Source organism: Xiphophorus hellerii, chromosome 22, assembly GCF_003331165.1.
Source record: "Xiphophorus hellerii strain 12219 chromosome 22, Xiphophorus_hellerii-4.1, whole genome shotgun sequence".
In the NCBI taxonomy this organism is placed as follows: domain Eukaryota; kingdom Metazoa; phylum Chordata; class Actinopteri; order Cyprinodontiformes; family Poeciliidae; genus Xiphophorus; species Xiphophorus hellerii.
Window position 1 is genome coordinate 26,483,036 of NC_045693.1, and position 14,904 is coordinate 26,497,939.

The 14,904-nt window shown below is 41.3% G+C and overlaps 1 protein-coding gene across 1 annotated transcript in view; it reads left to right on the plus strand.

Moving 5' to 3' along the window:
- ltbp1 (latent transforming growth factor beta binding protein 1) overlaps nucleotides 1–11,086 on the plus strand; it is a 75,731-nt gene extending 64,645 nt beyond the window's left edge. The window contains 9 exon segments of the mRNA XM_032552719.1: nucleotides 885–1,022; nucleotides 2,088–2,249; nucleotides 2,608–2,697; nucleotides 3,728–3,856; nucleotides 3,950–4,090; nucleotides 5,608–5,781; nucleotides 6,369–6,538; nucleotides 9,162–9,303; nucleotides 9,399–11,086. Of these exon segments, the coding sequence (XP_032408610.1) occupies nucleotides 885–1,022; nucleotides 2,088–2,249; nucleotides 2,608–2,697; nucleotides 3,728–3,856; nucleotides 3,950–4,090; nucleotides 5,608–5,781; nucleotides 6,369–6,538; nucleotides 9,162–9,303; nucleotides 9,399–9,622 (1,370 nt within the window). The 3' untranslated portion in view covers nucleotides 9,623–11,086.
- Nucleotides 11,087–14,904: the final 3,818 nt, after the last annotated feature.

Sequence of the window (14,904 nt, forward strand, 5' to 3'; positions counted from 1 at the left end):
TATCATCATCCTTGTTCTGTTTTTACTTTGCTTTTCTGTGCTTTTTAGCCTAACTATTGACATAGTGATTACACTGAAAGGAATTTACACACGACTGTTTAGGATTTTCCAGTGAACTTGCTAAGTCAAACATTTATTTGAACTTTGTTGCCCTGATAGATGCAGGATTAATAAAAAAAATAAAACTTTACAAATGCTGTTGTTTTACAGCTTGTAGTTGAAAAAAATAAATAATAAATTGGAACTCATAGACAAAAGAAATCGCACCAAAATTAAACATTACTAGTACATTCCTAGCTTTAAGTTTGTCCTAAATTTAAATCAGACTTTAGTGCTAAGCCTATCCCACAAGTCTTTGGTCCCCATGAAGACACAAAATGTAATTAAAATACCAGATGATTCCAAAAATGGGTCAAATAAATAATAAATTAACCTTAACCATAAATGTGAGGCTTGAGGGTTGTCACTTTCCTCATTCGCCTCACAAAGCAAACACTTAATTTAGAGTGTGCATTTGTACTTCTTTTTAAACAACATATAGACCAAAGTAACTTTTTGGGTTCAATCCAAAATGTGTATGTGCACATAATACATGTATTATCAAGCTAAAACTATGCGTCACCTGGAACACTGATGGTGAAACATGGTAGAGGCAGCATCATGGACAGGGAAGCGAGTCTGATTTATTGGAAGGTGGATGGAACTAAATGCTGGAGTATCCTGGTTAAAAAAATAAATCTAGATTGCCCATTTGTACAATCCTTAACCTGCAACTGGCTCTGGCCGCTAAACGTCATTATTTCACATACTGTGTTTTATTAAACTGACAAATCTTTCAGTTCAGATTCTTCATCAAAACGTTCTCCATGTGTGTTCTCCCACAGATGTGAATGAGTGTGAGCTGCTGAGCAGTGTGTGTGGAGAGGCCGAGTGTGTGAACGTGGATGGCTCCTTCCTCTGTGTGTGTCCCAACGGCCTGGACTACAACGTCATGATTGCCAAGTGTGAGCCCACTCAAACAGGTAACCCACACTGACACCCACAGCTGACGACGAGCCCACAGCACAGCGCCTTCATTCCAAAGACGAGTCGAATTTCATTAGCTTGGAATTTCAAGCAGCATCTCATTAAGGACACTTGATCTATGAAAATAAGTCCTGATTCAGTGACTAAAGACAAATAATGAATTTTTTTACTTTTTATTATAGATTCTTTTAGTTTTGCTGTCAGCTTACACTGCCATTTGAAAGTTGGCTAAGAATGCATTTTCTTGATTTCTCCATCTTGTTCATTTTGTTCTATACTGTGTCCTGTACTTCACAACAGACTCTGAACTGACATATAGTTCATAAATGTAATCCCCTTCTAGCTTTAAGGTTCTACTCATCCAGGCAGGTTTATAAAAATCTGCATATCGTACAACGCAATTATGATGTGGTTCCTGAACCACCTTCAGTGTGACTCCATAAGATTAAAATCTGGACTCCTGTTCCATCATGTGGATAAAAGTAATCATTTAATTCACTTAATTGATCTAAAGTTAACTGTGAGGTCGTCACTCTGAGAGCTACAAGATATTATCCTAAAATATCATATATGTGAGTGTACGTGTCAAAAAAAGTTTTCCAGAAGTCCAGTCAAAGTCCAGCCTGGTTGGAATTGAGCCTCTCACAATAAGCAATGAATCAATTAGTGATTAATTAAAATTAGCTCAATAATTTCCATTATCGGTATTATAATCCACTTTAGTCATGGTTTTGGTTATTTTTTTTCCATTTTATTTATTGTTTTTGGTTGTGATGTTTTATTTTGGTTATTTAAAATATCTTCCAGTTCCGGAGTTCATTATTATTTTACAAAATTAAAGTTTATCAATATGGTGTGACTTAAAAATGGTCTCCAAACAACAACATTATCATTTATTGCAATAACCTTTGGGACAATTTATTGTCCAGCGAAATTTGTCATCCTGACAGGCCGAGTTAGAAGGCTGGAAAAATCCCTCAACAAGCTTGTTTAGGATTTAAAAACCTGTTAGGAGATCAGTTGCAATTTCAGTTCATGTTTTTCTGTCTGTTTCCTTTCAGCGCCTTCAGTGGAAAGAAAGGATTGCTACTATCACCTCAGTGACGAGAACCTCTGTGAGAGTGTGCTGAGCAGCCACATCACGCTGCAGGAGTGCTGCTGCACTCTTGGCGCCGGCTGGGGGGACAACTGTGAGGTGTACCCTTGTCCTGTTAATGGCACAGGTGAGCTGGTGGATCAGAATTTCTCCACACCTGCGCCTCCATACAGTGTGTTAAGGTTGATTGGCTTTAAAATCAAACAAAGATAAACTCCCAATTAGAAAACGGTTGGTGAACTTGGTTAGAAGTCAGTGTGAGTCCTTGGTTTCCTATAATATCCATCCACAAGTCCCCATTTTGTCTCCATGGAAACCCATCCATGGAGATCTATGACAAAAGTTTTCACTGTTTTCCTCCAAAAGACTGTATGTGCAGAGAGTCCGGTCCCTGCAGGAAGCAGCAGCAGTATGTAACTGTGTTTATGGAAACAAGCTCAACAGAACAGCTCAACCTTGGATCCTCCATGTCTGCTCTCTTCTAGACCAGTTCACCCAGATGTGTCCATCTGGAAGAGGTTTCGTTCCCAACGAAGACCTGCTGTATGGAGTAACGTTCTCAAACAGTTACAAAGGTAAGACAAGTGGAAATAGTTTACCCTGATCCAATTTAAAGGCATGATATACAGTATTTTAAGATCTTATCTGGTAACGATGATTTTTATCAACAGCTCTTCTTCATTTTGTACGCACCAAGCACCATCTTATCGTTTCTGTAGCGGTTTTTTGTTTTTCTCCCCTGAAAACTGAATAAGTTCCACTAGCTTGAAATCCTCTGCGAGTGTAACGATCTGATTGGACCTTGGTCAAGTGTGAGTGATGGGTTTCAGTTTTGGGTTTTGTGATGCTTTTTTTTTTTTTTTGCATGTGCAGTCAGTGAGGAGGCAGTGCCCGCTTGTGTTGAACAGACCGCTGACACGGAGAAGGCTAGATCACCAAGCACACAAAGCTGTTTGGTCGTGTCAACTACGCTGAACCCCAGTGGGGTGGAGCTCAAGTTTGCCCGTGACACAGCTTGTCATAAATGCTAGGGCTAGTTAGCATGGCCATGACAGCAGACAAAGAGTTTTCCTTTAACAGTAAGTTGTTTCTCCACCATTAGCACATTGAGCAGCGAGTAGACAGGATTGATTGACAGCACTACGACACTCCTCCTGACTCTGATTGGCTGTTTTTGACCGGGAGTGGTACATTTCTTTAGATGGCAATAGTAGCTCAAGGAAGAGGTGGAGGAGATCCAATTGTTTTCACAGGTTGTCTGTCTCATGACACAATGACAGTTTTAATAAATATGGAAAAAACATATTTTTGTAAAGGTTACATACTGCAGCTTTAAGCAACAAGTAGATGGGAATTTTGTCAAAGTTCCATCTTTGCAAACTGGAAAAGGGTGGATGTTTGCTTCATGGAAGGGAACAGCGCAGCCAGGTGGGGGCAGGGTTCATTGATGGTTCTTCCCCAAGGCAGTATACATTAAACAACCGCTCCCCAGCACCCCCGCAAACCTTGTTGAGGTTTGAAAGCGTGTTTTGCTGAGAAGTCTAGATGCACAAAGATGAGTTTTTCAGAGGTGATCAAACAGACCATGTTCTGTACTGTTTGCAGACGCAGATGAATGCAAACTGTTTGATAAGGAGGTGTGTAAAGGCGGCTACTGTGGGAACACAGAGGGAAGCTATGAGTGTTACTGCACCAGCGGACACTACTACGACCCAGTCAAGCTGGAGTGCACAGGTCAGTAAGACAGAGATGTGTGCTTGAGAGTCAAACGGCTCTGATTTGTCGTCTAACTAATGAATCTGGTCTGTCTGTCTCGCGATTCTATAGATGTCAATGAGTGTTTGGATGAGTCCGTTTGTGACGGAGGAGAGTGTCTGAACACAGACGGCTCCTTCAACTGCTTCTGTAGACCCCCCATGGTGCTGAGCCCCAAAAGTAACCGCTGTGTTGTGCTTCCCCAGCTGGCTGGTGAGAGTTCAGTTTTTTCATTAAAGTCTCTGTATTTCAAAACTGTTTTAGTACAAAAGAAATGTGGACAAAAAAAAAGAAGCACATTTTGCCATCTTTTACAAAACACATCAGTTCAGAAAAACCAATCAGAGCCTTAGGATTGATTTCTGATCCCAGATTTTATAAAGCTCTGATCTGCGTATGCAGGTTGTAGACACTTCTCATGTCTGCATGCAGCAGGCTGGACAGTGATGCAGCTTTTAGCATCGTCACCACACAGACTGAAGGTCCTGGGTTCAAATCCTCACCTTGGTCCATGTTAGGATTATTGATCTCTATAAACTGTCCTTATGAGTGTGTGTGTGCATTTGCATGTAGGGGTGTGTGTGTGTGTGCTTGCACGCCCCTCCAGCCCTGCATAGATAAGTGCCTATAGACAGTAGATGGCTGAAAAAATACTTGTTCTACATAAATGAACTTGAAATCAAACTTTCTCGACAATGAAATATTGACAGTACAATAAATCAGTAGTTGTGTGATCTCTGCATCAAAAACAAACCTACAAATACAGGAGATGGATTTATAAGTAAAAATTTCAGTTACACTATGAACAGCTTATGTAATTTTTACATTATCGCTGTAACCGAAAAGCATTAGCTTTTCTCTTTTTTTACACAACTGAAAATGTACTAACTCAATGCCCCACAATACCCATTGTCTACATCTGCTTATCCTTACAAGGTCGCAACGAAGGGTTGGTGCCCTTGTGCAGAGGTCGTTGGGTAAGAGGCAGGGTGCAGCCTGTAGAGGTCGCTAGGTCATCACAGGCGAATGCAGTCCAAATCTAATATTTTCTGTTTGCTTTTTAGCCCAAATGTGACGCAAATCCAACTTTTTCACAGCAGTCATAATGACCCACTTCTGATCGGTGCCACTTCCATACGTGGAACTAAATCGTATCCGTATCCGAATGTTTACGAAGCATTGAACGGTCACGTCACCTTCAATCCGACTCGTACTCCACCGATGTGAGACATACATCGTAATTCTGCACCAGGAGAAGCCGGATGCAGTTAATTCACACATAAACAAAAATATGATTATGAAAATTATGATAATGCCACCACTTTTGGTCCGACTTTGCATCCAATCAGACTTCTCTACAGAAGCTGCAGTCAGTGCATCACAAAAGGCTGTGCTTTCTTTTTTTTTTTTTTAGCTTCCTTTGTCTTATGATCTTATCTCAACACCAGACGATACTCTCTTGTAAAGGCACAGATGCTCCATAGCAGAATGATGTATGAAGATAGAAAAAGTAAAATCCTTGGATGAAAAGTGAAACCTCTTCCCCAGCAGATCAAAGGAAACTGAATGATTCTAGTCACTAGCAACATGGACAGATGGTACTAATAATTGACAGTTTTGGTATTATTTGCATATGATGTTCCAGTTGATAACATAATTTTACAGTTAAGTGCAAACAGCGCCCATAGGCTATGGTTCCTTTTAGATAGTAAAACTGTCTGTATTTGTAGAGCAACAAGAGATGGAGCAGTTGGACTATCAGATCTGCTGGCAGACAGTCACAGAAACCGAGACGTGCACGCGGCCCCTGGGGCCCAACAGGAAGATGACCTACACCGAGTGCTGCTGTCGCTTCGGAGAGGCCTGGGGGATGGACTGCGCCTTGTGTCCCCCCCGACACTCAGGTACGCGACTCAGACACACACTGCAACACACCGTCACAGCTCTGTGACGTACCAAGAGCATCTCCTCCTTACAAAATATTTTGACACTTAAGGTGTTTTTCTTTTTTTTATTCTGAAAAGTGGGAAGAATAATGCTGAAGTTTACTTGCCTGTCATTTTTTGCTGTTAATATAAAGTTTTAATTCATTAAGATAAAGGTTTTAATATATTTTAAAGTCCTAATTCTGCTGAGCAATCTTGATAGCTGTCATTAGTTGACGATGGTAGAGATGGAGGTAGACGTTCGTCATGCAATTGGTGGGTTGCCGGTTTGATTTTCGGTTTCAGACATTGTGACCTTGGGCAAGACACTTCAGCCCCGTCTTACCTGCTGGTGGCAGTAAGAGGGCTGAACAGGTGGCGCCAGCGCATGGCAGCCTCGCCTCTGTCAGGCTGCCTGTCAGAGCAGCAGAGGCTACTATCCAGTTGATAAAGTGCTATTCAAGTACAAACCATCTTAGTCATACAGGAGGTTGGAACCTCACTTATTTCTTAGAGATTACTTATTCTTTAGTTTCTCTTCTCCACAAACTGTTTTCTCTCCTCAGACGACTATGCATCCATGTGCAACATTCGTCTGGGTGAGAGGCGACAGCCTTACGGCCACGACGCCCTGGTTGCCGGTCCGGTTTATGAATATGAAGAGAGCCCAGAGTACTACACATCACCCGATGAGCAGCATGTCCGCAAGTTTTACGAAAACGAAGAGCGTAAGTATTTACCCTTTTCTTCAAGCCACAACTTCAGACGTACATCTGTTTGATCAGATGACTGAGAACCTTTATTAGCGGGTTTGACTTCGGGGAGCAGCAACTACTGACAGACAGGATGGCAAGTTTGAACAAAATGGAAAAAAACAACAACAAAACAGGGAACCGAAACCATACATGGCTAATAATGGCATCTGATTTAAAACCAGTTCTATGTGATATGAAATATCTACTTGATATTTCATCTTCACTAGTTCGATACCTGAAAATTAGAGGCATAGTTCCAGAAATGTCAGGTTGAGTTTCACATGTGTAATACTCTAAAGTACTTCAAATGAACATAACATTTTCAGAAAAGCTGCGGTTTGTATCAGGTAATGTATGTCTCCATGTTGATTAATGTAGAAAATCCATCAAGAAGAGGCTTATGTGTAATTATCTGAAAAACTGAAAAATGTAGCTTTCTTGCTCAAGTTTGGCCTATACTTTAAAAATCAGGTCTCGTACTTTTTCATGTGGAAGTCTTATTTTCCACCGATGTAGATTTAATTTACTAGTATCTCAGATTAGTAACACTTCATTTTTCTAAAGGATATGATGAGGTAGAAAGGTGCCTGCCTATAATCGATTTTATTGATAACAAGTTGATGTTATGGAAGAGGAGTGCAACATTTTTTCTGTCTTTATAATATGATATAAAAAGAGGTTTTGCACACTGCAGGATTCATTTAGTTACCACAGGAATGCTTTAAGCGCCTTTTTCTCCAGACCAGAGGAGATGGAAAAAAACCAAGAAGCTCCAGGAAGATGTGAGGATGTTCATGTCTGGCTGTTAGTTCCCCTCAGCTGCATCCCACCACGCAGAGCCGCTGTCCTGGCTGAGCTGTTGTTGAGATGAGCAGATTAGACTAATTCACCTGCACAGTGCTTTTAACATTGCAGCTCACAGACTTCAGCCCAGTCTGGTTTGGAAGCACTTTGCTGCCATCTTGTGTCACAGCAAGATGAAAGCGGCGCTTCCGTCTTTTGGAAACCTTACTCATAATGTGTGTAAGCATACCATAGACTGGATTTATTTATTCATTAGTTACTCCCTTGACTCTTAAATGTTGTGATTAAGTTATATATGAACAGCGCATCCTACAAAACGTTTGTTTTTTGTTCCTGCATGCATTCCTGTGGAATGTTGTTGCTGTTAAAGATGAAGAAGGAGGAAGAGGAGGAGCTCCGCAGCTCCTTTAATGAAAACTGGAAACACTTTATCACCATATAGAAATACATATTTCTCTACTGCTACAGTTCAATAACTCCAGATGTTACATAACGGGGTCTTTATCATTTAGTTATATATTCAGCCACTGTCCAGCTACATTCCCATTATAAATGTGCACAAAACCTTCTCATTAATAATAATAATAATAATGCTGAAAAAAAACAACACAATTTCATAAGTGCAGCGTTTCCATTAAATAAGAAATATAATTAAAATCACAAGAGAATGCGTTTGTTAAATAAATCCGCCATTCATCTAAGAAAAAGATAAGCATGAATTGTCTGAGCCCACCGTTAGAACGATGGTTCAGTCCAAACATCCAGGCTCCTTCACAGTCTCTGAAGTGAGGAGCTAGCTGTGACTCTCCAGCACGAACAAAAAGACCTCCAGTAATACGTAAAGCAAAAGACATGCAACACATTCTACTTATTTTCCACTGATAAATAGAAAGAAACACATTAACAATAAAAATCAGACCACTGTTCATCCATTTCCTTACTTTGGCTGAATCATGATAAACTGCCACTTGCCTTGTAAATCAAAACTAGCAAAACTGGATACATTGACATTGATAGACTTAAACTTTTTTTTCTTGAAGGTAGCAGATACTGTATAATATTAATATATTTATCTCTTTAACTCTTACCTTAATAAAAAGAGTTTGAAACTGGAGCTGAGTGTTGCGAGTGGCCGACAACTCGGTGTGAGAGTCGAGAGCAGAGCAGCTGACTGTACAAAAAGCGTATTTTTCCTCAATAAACAAACTGAGACCCATAGAAAGTCAGACTAAAATTTAAATGACGCCGGTCAGGCGTTGTGTTCAGTGTCACTGAACCAAACTCATATCTAAACAACATTTAAATTTTAGTCCAACTTTTTATGGGTCTCAGTTTGTTTATTGAGGAAAAATACGCTTGATATTTATTGCCACTTATTAGTCGTTTTTGGTCTTGCTGCTTGATCACATTAAAAACGTTTTAAACCACATTTTAACGTTAGATTTAACTGTAACTTCCCCCCCACAAATGTGTGCAATCGTCAAATTTAAAGGCAGTAAAATGAAACATTAGAGTGTGTGATCTTTTATTTTGGTTGTTTTGTTTTTTTGGTGGGAACCTTTTTTGTGGCCAGGCAGTTTACTCTGACATTAGGTCTGAGATGTTACGATTCTGTTGTAATATTCACCTGTTAAGTTTCCATCTTTACTTCCGCTGCTGTTTTCCAACGCCGATCAGATGATGTGAGGCAGGTGAGTTTTATTAACCACTGCGATCTGCACTCACCTGGTTTAACCGGTCAGGCGTTGTGTGTGTGTGTGCGTGTGTGTGTGCTGCATGCCTGTGCTGCAGATCGCCACAAGCGCCTTCGAGGGCTTGCGAGCCGAGGAGTGCGGGATCCTGAACGGCTGCGAGAACGGCCGCTGCGTCCGGGTTCAGGAGGGCTACACCTGCGACTGCTTTGCGGGATTCACCCTGGACCTGTCCCTCATGGCCTGCGTCGGTAGGCAGCCGCTAAAAAAAACAAAAAAAAAAAACTAACCAAACCCCGGCCGTACTTGTTCTCTGTTTTACGCCGGCACCTCTCTCTGTGTGCAGATGTGAATGAGTGCTCGGAGCTGAACAGCCGGATGTCGCTGTGCAGGAACGGAAAGTGCATCAACACGGTGGGCTCCTACCGCTGCGAGTGCCTGCCGGGCTACAGGGTCTCCGACAAACCCAACTACTGCGTGAAGATGGACAAGCAGCAAACATCCACACACACTCAGCGGGAGGAGGCAGAGACCAGCAGGGCCACAAAAACCACACGCACAAGCTCATAATGCTACACTTGTGAGGACATCCACTGACTACAGTCGGGCCAATGAGAAATTGTCGGCAGCAATCGAGTCGTGAACATCCCGCAGCGCAGCTGACCGTCGGCGGAGCAGGAGGAGCACCGGGAGCAACGGTCTTCCTTTCCTTTAGCATAACCGAACCACGTTTCGTTTTACTTATCAGATCTCAAATATTTCTGTATCATTTTTATAATGGACTGTTAGATCATGTTGTCAACAGCATCATATACACCAGCTGCCTTTTTTTGTCTTTATACAATTAAATTATTATGCCTGAGAGGTAAATTATTGGTCAGCTGGATAAAAGAAATTACTTTCTAGTTCCACTCTAATGGCGCATATGGCCGACCGATGGTTCTGATTTACTTGTTTTGTTTTAGTCCAACCAGTCGATGGGATTAATGTGAGCAGCGAACTGGTCTTCCTGTTTCCAGTTACCTGCTTTGAAGAATCCTTAGGAAACCTCTATATAAATACGTGTTTTGCTGCCAAAGTTACATAAATGCCTGGACGATTATCAGAGACCCGGTCGGGTTGATTGTAAGCCCATGTGTGGGTTTCCTGGAAGTAAAGAGTTGAGGTGCTTTTTAGATCTGAGAAGAGTGAACGACATCAGCAAGTCCATGACACTACACACACACACACGCACACACACCAAATTGAATCCACTATATTCAACACTGTATAAAGAAAACACATTAGGCAAAGATGAATTATAAAGTTACTTGATGAAGCTTATTTCTGGGAGTGAGACATGTAAAAGAAAGTATGTTTGTTTATATCTTTTTTTTTTCTTGAATTTGTCTCTAAGTGGTGCTTTATGAGGCAGCAGAGGTGGATCTGCTCTTTTAGCTTCCCGACAAACCCAACATATGGATTTATGCTGGGGGATTCTGTCGTATTTCACAGCACTTCGAAAACATCGTTGAGTATTTCATACCGCAAGGATTCCGGCTGTCCGTTCCACTCCTTCCTCCGACCTCTGACCTCTGGGGACTAGCTGTCGTCATCGCACCACAGCACCATCAGGCCGTTTAGCCTGGAAGTCTTTCTCTGAGTTGACGAAAGTCACTCGGCTTTGGAAAGAAGCGTTCCTCTGGCTTTTCTTTTCGATGTGCAACAGCTGTCAGATGCAATCAGACGCCTGCAAAACACAGAACTAAACTCTGCTTCATGTTTTCTACACGAGCTGCTGCTTCCTCCTCCTACGTCTTCAAGAGACTCTAACCGTCTTTTCCTGACTCTGTTTCACTCAAAAGTCTTGCCAGGTTGCGGTGCTGTTGTGGGACAGTAATGGGAGAAGAGAACCCAGTGTACATTTCCACTAAAGAGTGGTGAGAATAGCTTGTGTATTTGTAATTTGTATATGAACAAATGGCTTTTTCTGTGAATTCATAACATAATGTACATTAAACCCATTGGTAATAAACCACAAATTGTTTTATTTAATGGTACTGCTTGGTCCTTTATTCCCCATCTTTAAACATTTACTGAATGTGATTATAGGCTGAGTTATACTGAGTAACTCTGCCCATCATACCCGCCCCCAGCTGTAAAATAAAAAAGTTTACAAGTTTGAAATGTTTATTGTTTTAACTAGGACTTCTCATATAAACACAAATTTGCCTATTTTGACTTTTCTTTTCATTTTGCTCAAATTATTTAAACAGTGCAATACTATAATCTTGTCCATCTTTGAAGTGTTCTAGGTGTTGTACTTTTGGAGGTAGAGCAGTTGTAGCGTGATCCAAATGCATAAAAAGGACCTCATGTCTTTCATGTCAAAAATCAGATAAAGGTTTCACAAATCACAAAAATGTACGGAGAAAAAATATTCCCCATTCCCCATGGGGCGGCTCATGGTATTACATCTTTGAAGTAACCCTGGATCCAAACTAAATATTCAGTTTGTGGTCCGATAATCAGTGGCTGCAGTCGCTCTGAGGAATAAACTTGACCCTGACTTATTTAAAATTCTGCAGAAAGAATGATTGAATTATAGATTCCCCAAAAGAAACATCCCTTTAACGAAACTCCTCTAAAAAGCAGCTAAAAACATTACAGTTCAATTTCATGTATCTTTATATCAACCAAGAAAAGGACTTGCTGACTCCCATCATCTTGGCCTCTGTGGTTTTGTCTCTGCCACTTCTGTTGCAAGTCGTTCTTCTAGTGAAGTTTATGTTACCACGGTTTTTATCGGGACAAATCCAGTGTCTGTCCCTGACACGAAAACTCTTCCCTGACAATTCTGTGTCTTTTGGCTCAACAGTTGCTCTGGTCAAGATAGACCTCAGCACAAAAACACAGTTTCCGTAGTAAATGATTTGACAACAAAATCACTCCAACCATTAAAACAGGACAGATAATGTGGCAAGACTGAAAGATGTGAATACTTCCAAGTTTTTAAGAAGCGATTTAAACATGTCTGAAGTAACAAGCTCCTGTAGATTTGAAGTGTTTTGTTGTTTAGGACATGCAGAAGGAGCAGAATACTAAAACCCCAACTTTTATTTATAGAATAGAATAGAATAGAATAGAATAGAAAAGAATAGAATAGAAGTACTTTATTCATCCCAGCAGGGAAATTACTTCGCAGTTACAGCATAGAGACAAGAGACAATAACAACTTTAGCTTAGGATGGACATCAGGAACAGTCAGGAAGAAGTCTTTAGAACCAAGAGGGCAGCTCACAGCATGTCTCTGGACCTGTAGGCAGACCAAGACATGCCAATGACCCATGACCAGATAAAGATGTCCATCCCTATAGTGTACAATAAGTAGGACGGCCACTTTTACCTCACTGCTCCATGCTAGTGTCCAGATGATGTGAGCATTGAGGAGAGCAATGAACACACTGTGAGACTTCTATCAGTGAAAAGTGCTGTATACATAAAAATTACTGCTACCTACTTACTTACATGTTAACTAAAAGAAAAACATTATTTTTTTACACATTATATTAACAGTCCATTACTGTGTAAATCACATTCATCTCTCAGCCTCAGTTTCTCTGAGAGCTGTGTGTGTGTGTGTGTTTGTTTGTAATATCTAGTGGGGACCATTTTCCTGACACATACTACGTTGTGGGGACCCACTGCTCCTTGTGGGGACTGAAGCCTGGTCCCCACAAGAGGAAAAGTTGTTTTTGGGTCAGGGGTCAGATTTAGGACTAAGGTGTGACTTGAATTTTGGTTAGGGGTAGGGTTAGGTATGTAATGATAGGGTTAGGGTAAGGATAAGGGTAAGGTTTAGGCTGTAGAAATGAATGGAAAGTCCCCACAAAGATAGCTACGCAAACGTGCGTGTGCATGGTGTGTGTGTGCGTGTGTGTGGGGGTGTGTGGGGGTAAGTGGGTGTGTGTGGGTGTGTGTGACGGTCCCAGTGTTGACCATGGTGAACTAGCAGGAGCCTTTCAAACATAGCTTGGATCTACTGTGTGTTTTAGTTTTGCAGGAATAAAGTGCTGAATGTGTTTCTGTGCTGAGAACCAGATTTAGTCAGACGGTGTGTTTCAGTAACAGTCACTGAGAGATGTTGGCTGGGCTCTCCTGAACCCCGACCATGTTTCCAGTAAACGCAAAGTCTATTCATAGACTGAGTCTCTCTCTGTCTCTCTGTTTCACTCGCTCACTCACTGTGCATCTGAGCTACTACTACTATTATTATTATTATTATTATTATTATTAGCCATTATCTGAGTGAGCCCATGTATCCTCTGCTAGGCCAGGATCTCAGTCTGCACGGCTGACAGTCATTCTGTTTGCCTGGATTTCTACGAGGTACGTCGTTCACACACAACTTGTTTTCTGTGCTTTTCCTTTAAATGTTAATACTTTGTGTGATGTGTTTTCTCCTATTATGTATCTAGAAAGTAACTCTGTTCTCTTTCAGTGTCATACTTCTGAGAAAGTAGCTGCTCATGCTCTCTGTTCTATTTCTGTTTTTCATGAACAGCAGTGAGTGATGGTTTTGGAGCATCACAGCATCAAGCTGTAGTCAGCTTTTGCTGAACGGAGTCAAAGGTCACAGTGTGACTAAACACATGTTAGGTCCAGGTTTGGTGTGGACTGAACAGCAAAATCCAAAATAACAAACCCGACTGGACTCTCGCTTTACGTTCCCAGTATTGCTGATGCGGCATAATGAGAAAAACACAAAACTACCGATACAAATGTTACATTTCACTTAATGTTGCCTCTAAAGAAAAGGTGCACAATGTTTCCACTGCAGACTAGATTAAAAATGAAACAACTGAAAAACTGAAGAACTACTTTCATGCGTGCCGTCCAGGGGAGCTTTCTGCGTTCAGCATTTAGCTTATTTCTCACAGAACCGTCACATCATCAAAGCCAGAGAGTTGGCCCACCTGGAATCACTGCTGTGCTCAGTACTGCCAACGCCATTATACATTTGATCTAATTATTCTAGCCTGGCCACTGCCTTCATGCGCAGTTCCACTCAATTCTCATCTCCCTTCAGTTCTTCATCTGGGATTTCTTCCATTGAGCTCAACTCCTCCTCGAGGTAGAATTTCAACCAGAGAACAGGTGGAGTTGTGAACGACAGCATTGATTTTCTGAGCTGTTTTAGAAATGTAGCCTGCCTGGGGTTATAGTTTTATTAATGGCAGCGGAGGAAATGAGTAAAGCCATTCTTTCCTTGTTGGTCACACTTCCAACTATTGAGCAATTAAAGTCGGATCAAGAGGAATGTTTAAAGCATTTTATTGCTGGCAAAAGATATAGTTTGACTCAGTACTTCTCTCTTTGCAGTGGGGGATAGTTGGTTGCAGCGCAGGCTTCATAGCAGTCGAATGGATGCATGACATGCACCAGAGCCAAACATTAACGACTGGATAAAATCCGATCCGATCATTTAAAACCTCAACGGAGTTCATGCCTTCAGAAATCAATCGTCCGAGATCCTTTCAGACATTCTGGACATAGCAAAGAGTAGAACAAGGGACTGGCTTTTACAAGGCTGCAATTATTCTGATACCGTCACACAAACGTCCACCCACAGATTTCAACCACTCCATCTAGGTTCCCGTCAGTGGCTTGATAACGAACAGTTTAATTTCACCATGGTTGTTCTTTCGTTTTAATTCAAATATCGATTATGAGTAAATTTCAGGAGATCGCAGTAAAACACCAGCCAGTCTCCTTGGTGGAACACGGTCTCACCACAGTTCCAGTAAACATCTAATCGAACCTGAACCCCATTTCCAACCCCGTGAGACATTTCCATAAATGAGACACCAGAT